This window comes from Opisthorchis viverrini (genome assembly GCF_000715545.1).
Source record: "Opisthorchis viverrini unplaced genomic scaffold opera_v5_61, whole genome shotgun sequence".
Taxonomy (NCBI): domain Eukaryota; kingdom Metazoa; phylum Platyhelminthes; class Trematoda; order Opisthorchiida; family Opisthorchiidae; genus Opisthorchis; species Opisthorchis viverrini.
The window spans coordinates 644,850-651,754 of NW_008751717.1; the positions used below are offsets into that span (position 1 = coordinate 644,850).

General features: G+C 47.3%; 1 protein-coding gene across 1 annotated transcript in view; it reads right to left on the minus strand.

Annotated features, from left to right (window-relative positions):
- The window catches only part of T265_03964 (hypothetical protein), a gene marked incomplete at both ends in the record, with an annotated part of 47,433 nt that extends 41,165 nt beyond the window's left edge, over positions 1-6,268 (minus strand). The window contains one exon of the mRNA XM_009168571.1: positions 6,123-6,268. Coding sequence (XP_009166835.1) covers positions 6,123-6,268 — 146 coding nt within the window. The remainder of the gene's footprint in view (positions 1-6,122) is intronic.
- Positions 6,269-6,905: the final 637 nt, after the last annotated feature.

Sequence of the window (6,905 nt, forward strand, 5' to 3'; positions counted from 1 at the left end):
CGAGGCCGTAGGTGGTTCCACGTTCACCGTCCAGGGTTCTACTTCACCTGTGGGCTCTAGATAAGTGCCGGCTGGAGGCCACGACAGTTGTTGTTCGAAGTATTCAGCCCAGCGGTCAAGGCGTTCCTCCCTATTCGAGATGGTCGTTCCATTGTGATGCTTCATAGTTGCACTCACAGGTGGTTTCCGGGGACCGGTCGCACGGATCAACTGAACTAATCTCCGGGCATTACCTGCTTTCTGGGCCCCTTCCATTTCTTTGGATTTCTGTGTCCACCATACTTAACGTTCGGATCGCAGGCTCACTTTCACTTGGCGTCTGATAGCTCTTCGTACCGGGTTATGTTCGGAACCGGCTGTGATATTTCTTCGAGATTTAAGTAGTGCCACCGAAAGCAGTGAAGACGAAATTTGACGATGTTTCCCAAGATGGCCTTGGATGCTGATCCAAAAATAAGGCGGGCCTAGAGCTCCAAACCGGTTTCAGACCAAGTTTCCCAACGAAACATCCCGTACTACTTGCGCTCTCGCGACCCTGGGGGATGAACTTCTTCATCTCATCATCCTCATCAAAGACAGCAACATCAGTGTTGGCACTGATGCTTCACCCACCGACGTTATTTGTCCAAAATTAGTATGTAGGATTCAAGTGCAGTAATTGACCTCACCACATCTTACTTATCTAGATGTCACGGCCTAAAAATTTCAAGCGACTCTTTCTTCACTGCGGCTGGTTGCGCCGGCGTTGGCATAGCCTCTGGGTTAAGCTTCCACGTCAGTATCCGCCAACACATCGTTTGCTTGTTGGCTTCTAGAATAAAGCCCAATGACCGGAAAATTATCACTCTTATTTTTGGTTTCTACAAATCCACCAATTGTGGGGCTGCTTCTTCGATACATTTATCCTGGAACTAACTGGGTTCCTATTATCTTGTGCTTGGAAATTTCACTGCATAAGTAAGGCGTCTTAACTCATCAAAGACGCTGCTTGCAGCCCTTTTCAGCTTTTAAATTAAAACTAATGCCGATACTGGTAGTCTCTTGCAGCTTTGTACCGATAGACAATAGACATTATCAGTAGTGGGTCAGGACGTGATGAACGCTTTATACAGCTTGGTGTCCTGCTGCTGAACAGCCCTGGAGTCCGATTGGCCACCCAGCCATCGGCTGACGGCCGACAGTATTTTTGAAACTTCCACCCGATTCACGCGTTGGGTTATTCTAGATTTTCGATAAGGTTTCCAGGGAAAATGTAGAAATACACTGCTCGTTTGGTAACATTAAGGCTTTCTGACCTTCCGGCTAAACATGTTATCTTGTGTGAGGCCCTAAATGCCTTATTCTCAGGCGACGTTAATTGCAACCGATACGAGACAATCACCGTCACATACCGTACGTAACTCAGCATATGAAGCTCCTTATTGGTCGTAAAACACACTCACCGTAGCTCTAATTTACAGGCTGGGTTAGATGTTTGGGTCTAGAAAGTTGAAAAGTTGAAGGCCATAAGTTCTTGGAATTCGCTTAAACTGTTCTAGCTTATGCGCGCAGTATGCCCGAAGGTGCCTTCACGAGCAAATTAATCCGTGATAACAACGACTGGCGTATCTCCAAAAAAACAAGGGCGCCCGAATAGTTGGGATGAAGACTTCTAACAACGAATCAACCGGCCACCTGAAGTTGCTCAGCCGAATTTCAGAACCGCCACATGGACAGTGAATTCGGAACCCCAGGAATATAATCAACTACCTTTGTTGCCTCAGGTGTCACCAGGTTGCTGGTCCTAAACAACCCTGACCTGTTTATGGAGACAAAACCCTCAGCTTGCGCTTGCTTAACTGGTTTTGCTTCCATCTCGATTAAAGGGACCGTCCCGATCAACCTGGACGAGTCGATAGTGGGTCCCATTTTCAAAAACAGTTTGGCAATAACAGAGAAATTAGTTTGACCCCTATTGTATCCAGATATCTTGTGCTAATCTGCAACGTCTTACAAAAGCGTGTGAAAACGAAACCCGAAAAATTCAAAGAGGATTCCGGCCGGGGAGGGGCTATGTGGACCACATTTTCATCCTCCGTCAAACGCTAGACTACGTGCTGGCATACAGACGCCCAAAAATCTTGGTGTTTCATGACTGCCAAAGCGCGTTCTATTTCGTTGACAGGCTATTTCGTTTCAACGCGCCTTGGCAGCAGGGTGCGTCCCAAAATTTCGGTTAACTGATTCGAATATACATTGGAAATCCAGGAGCACTAAAGTAGTGGCTCGTTCATATGTGTGGTGTCGTTTTGATATCTGAAGGTGTGTGGATATTTTATCGACGTAATCACTGTCAGACGACGGCCTCGCTTGCTACTCTCTAGTCAGTGTTTCACGCCTCACCATGCCTCACTTGTTCATCATTTGTGCGGATGGAGCTAAGAGGAAAGATTTTTTCATGCTGCCAGGTAAGGAAGGTAGGAAGTCATCAGAAGTATTCTTTTCTCCCCTACCCGCGCTACTCATTGCCGCAGGCAAATGACTCGTCATATGACAGCAGTGGACGGCCGATTTAGCAGAAGATTGTCGTTATTTCTGAGAACCGTGGTCTTGCATGGGCTGGGTTACTTCAAGGGCACATAAACCTGGACTGGAGGACGAATACGGTAACATAAAGCATCCTGTTCCTCAAAAGCCGGATCGCAAGACAGTGGCGTTTGAGGAGAAGTGCGAATTTACCAGATTTGTCTTCTGGTGTCTCTCCTAAGTTCTTCTCCATTAGCTGCGAATTCATGTGGGAACGAGATCGTCACCTGTTCGCACAGTGCTGGGCAATTGGCCTGTGGCACAATGACACCGGGCTAGCTCAGAAAGGACAGCGTCGCTGCTCGAATCAAGGGGAAATGTTCTCGCCAGTCCCGAACATAATTTGGCCTGACGGATTTTTAGATGTCAATTGAAAGTGAGCCTGTGCGCCGACCGTGAAGCCTGTGGACACAGAAGGCTGAGAAAATGAGAGGCCAACCAAACAGAGATTTTCCGAAAACCGTTTCAGTTGATCCCTGCGGTCGGTCCAGGACAGCCTCTGTACGCGAAACCACCCAGGATCAGGTGACGTCACCATCTCGAATAAAGAACACAGACCACTGTGCCGAGTACTTCAGACATCGATTCTCGTAGCGTACCGTTGCCGTTCATTTGAAGATTTCGCCTGAAGTCGAACCCTGGATGAGGACAGTGGAGCCCCTTAGCGCCTTGGAGGTTTATGACTACAAATGGTCCTTGAAGCGCCACCGAGCTCCTGGTCAAGATGGTCTCCTACCCACATTGTTCAAAGATGGAATTGAAGTCCTCGCCGCCTTTCTGATCTTTTTTCCTGTACCAGAAAACTGAGGAAAATCAGTGAGAGCACCCGTTTTCGAAAAAAAGGCTCGTAGTGAGTGCGGTAACTACAGGTGATCAGCTTGACATCCATTGCAACGTGACTGCTGGAGTCATTTGTGCTTACGGTGCGTTATGTTGGCCCCTGGAACTCCCACTCGAGAGCAGATGACACGATTCTGTCCTGGTAGGAGTTGTGCTGACCACATCTTTACACCATCCGTTGATAGAACAACGTCATACGTACCAACGACCCTAAGTTTCAGTATTCCTGGATTTCCGAGGCGCATTCGACTTGATCTGTTCCACTTAACGCGCTTGTCCATCAAGGAGCGCCCCAAAAATTTGTAAACATGATAAGTTGTTTGTATTCTCAGACTTCCAGACGTTTGTGAGAGCCGTTTCTGAGATCCCTCCAAAAGCTTCCGTAGACGAAGCGATGTCCATCAGGGATTCCCACCCTCTCCATGCCTGTTTAATTTCGTGACCGACGAGATAGTGAGGTGAAAACTGGAAAGCCTTCAAAACCTGGGTGTTCTAATGGGTGCTAACGAAAACCTTGTACTCTGGAATGGGCAGATAACATCGTTCTCACCTTCGAGGAAGAGGAGAAGTTGCAGGTGATTGTGGATGAACTGGCCCAAGTCGCCGCGTTTATTGGTGTGCACTTCGCACCCGCAAAGCGTAAGGTTATGCTCCTGGATATGCGGGCACTGAACACGCCACTTACATCCCAGGGAGCGGCGTTGGAATTAGTGGTGCATTTCGCTTACCTTTGAAGTTGTACCAGTTCCGATTGTATTATGTCATAGGGTCAGTGCCTGAATCTGCGGGGTATGAGCAGCGAATTCTACTTGCAGAAACCTGTGCCGCTAAACTGGTATATTCCTGAATCCAACAGACCCGTGTATCAGGCTTTTTTCGGTGCCCGATTCTGTATGTCAGAAGCAGAGACGTGACCAACCTATGACCTGGTAGAGGAGCGCGACAGCAATCTGGAGTTATCCAGTCAGTGGTTACAGCACAAATTCACTGACCGCAAGGTCTGTGGTTCGAACCGGATCTCGACTTCTCCTGTTCAAACTTGAGTAACCTGGCAGTATCACAGCTCTCGTGCTTCCTTCGGGTAACATGGCAGTCAGGCAGCGAAAGGGTGCTACATCTGAACGAATATATCCTTTGCTATTTTTTAAACCATTCGCCATGAGCATCTTTCATTATTGTCATCAAAAAAGAAAATGGCAGGGTTCCCACGTGTGGTGATTAATCAACCGCGTTAAAAGCCGTGTTCGACTCTCACCAATATCTATTACCGATACCAGGGGATATGTCCACCAAGCTCAATGGTGGCAAATGTTTCGCAAGGCTGGATCTCACTGATAGTTACCTTCAAATAGAAATATCCTATGACATCCTAAGAACTTTTAACAACTAGTACACATTGCGGTATGTTTCAATTTCATCATCATCATGGACAGCATGACGTCAACGTTCAACGCCGATGCTTCACTGCTTCCTTTACCAGTTGAGGTGAAATCTGCACAAGCCATATTTCAACAAACAATGGATGCCATATTAAACGGTTTATCAAGAGTTTCCGCTTTATTTGGATGGCATCGTTCTTAAAAGTTCTAGTTGAGAACTTTCGCATCATCTGCATTGTGTACTGGGACGAATCCAACAATATGGTTTTCGTCTACATGCAGAAAAATGTGCATTTTTCTCAAATCTATCAAATATCTTAGATTTAATTTTGACGAAAGCAGTCGTCATCCAGAACAAGAAAATATTTCTGCCATACAGCAAATGCCAGCACCGACAGATTTAGCAACCTTGCGCTCCTTCCACAGTTTGGCAAGCCATTCCACTGCATTTTTGTCAGATATGCATCGTGCCTGAGAATCACTACGTCATCGTTTAAAAAGGCTGTACCTTGGAACTGTTTACATGGGTGTCATTTCGCTTTTGATACAGTACAGTTACTCTTCAGTTTTGATCTGCTATTGACATATTACAATCCAGTCCTGGGTACTATTGTTGCTTCAGACGCAGCCAACTATGGCAATGGAGCTGTCATCTCTTACGTTTTTCCTGACGGAAAAAAATTACTCACGCAGGTAGAGCCATAACAACCAGAGTGATATTACGGCCAGATCGAAAGAGAAGCCTTGGCGATAATCTTTGCCACTAAATCCCCGAAATGCTCCACGGACGTCACGTTCACCATCATCATTGTCAGTTGTAGTAACCGCGTACTTGCTGTACAGTGGTGGTAGCTGCGACAGTTTCGTTCACCGATGACTTGGGGAGGTGGGGTAGGTAGCGCCGCATTGGTGGTGGGAGCTTATAAATTAGTGCGTAAATACAGCGCTGTCAGCTGACTGTTAAGTGGGGGGTTAGGAAGGGAGCTATACATTGAAGGCAACAGTTTGGATGCATGAGAGCCATTGACGGCGCGACTGGGTCATGGCTGACAATGTCTCTAACCGTTGATGTGGCCCATCTCGAGGTCCCCATCCAGAAAGACGGCAATGATCAGCGCATCTGAGTTCGCTGGTAATGGCTTTCATACTTCGCTGCCAAGTCATTGTTTGACCGTCTCTGGCTCCCTTCCACCCTTCACGTGGTTGTGCGATAAGAACCCTTCGAGGAAGTCGGTCAACTGGCGTACGCAGCACGGGGCCAAGCCAACGCAACTTATGCAGTGTGATCAGTTCACCCAAGGAGAGTGAGTTATTTCTCCCGAATGGCATTCGACGTACTTCAGCATTACTGATCCGGTGTTCACACCAGACTCGGGCAATGCTCCGAAGACATCGATAGTAGAACACTGAAAGTCTTTTGACGTTCTCAGCGCGCAACGACCAGGTTTCTGATCCGTATAGTAGTATGGAGAGCACCTCAGCATTGTAAACTCGACCCCTGTTATGTTACAGTTGTCACTGACCATAAGCCGCCTCTCTGCCTTCTCAGATCGAAGAAAGGCATCCCTTTTTACACAGCACACCGACTGCAAAGTTGAGCTAAAGTGCATTCGTGCGACGACTTCCCCATCAAATACCAGTTGGCTGTTGGTCAAGCTGGTGCACTATAAAGACTCACGGATTCTTAATGTCCCGAGGATGTTGTTGGTGCCTCAATAGCGGTGGAACAAAGTTAACTCGATGTGGTTCGGGACGCCACTGGTTGTGATCTGTTACTTCGAAGGGTAATCCATTTTCACCGCATACACGGGCCTCTAGTATGTTCCAGTAAACAAATTCAGCCGTTCTACCAACGCTGACCCTCCCATTCCGAGGTCGACGGTTTCATACTCTTCGCAGGACGGGTGATTGTGCCCACCAAATTACGGCGCAACGTCCCAAAAAAATTCATTTTAAACCTTCCCGCATTAGCTGCATGAAGATGCTAACACGTAGCGATGTCTACTAGATAAGCAGTCAGAGCATGTACGAAAGTACTCAAACTGCCAATCATCTGCACAATCGCCTCGAAAACAGAATTATGTTCATGGTCTGTCCCAGAAACGCCATGTTCACGACTTC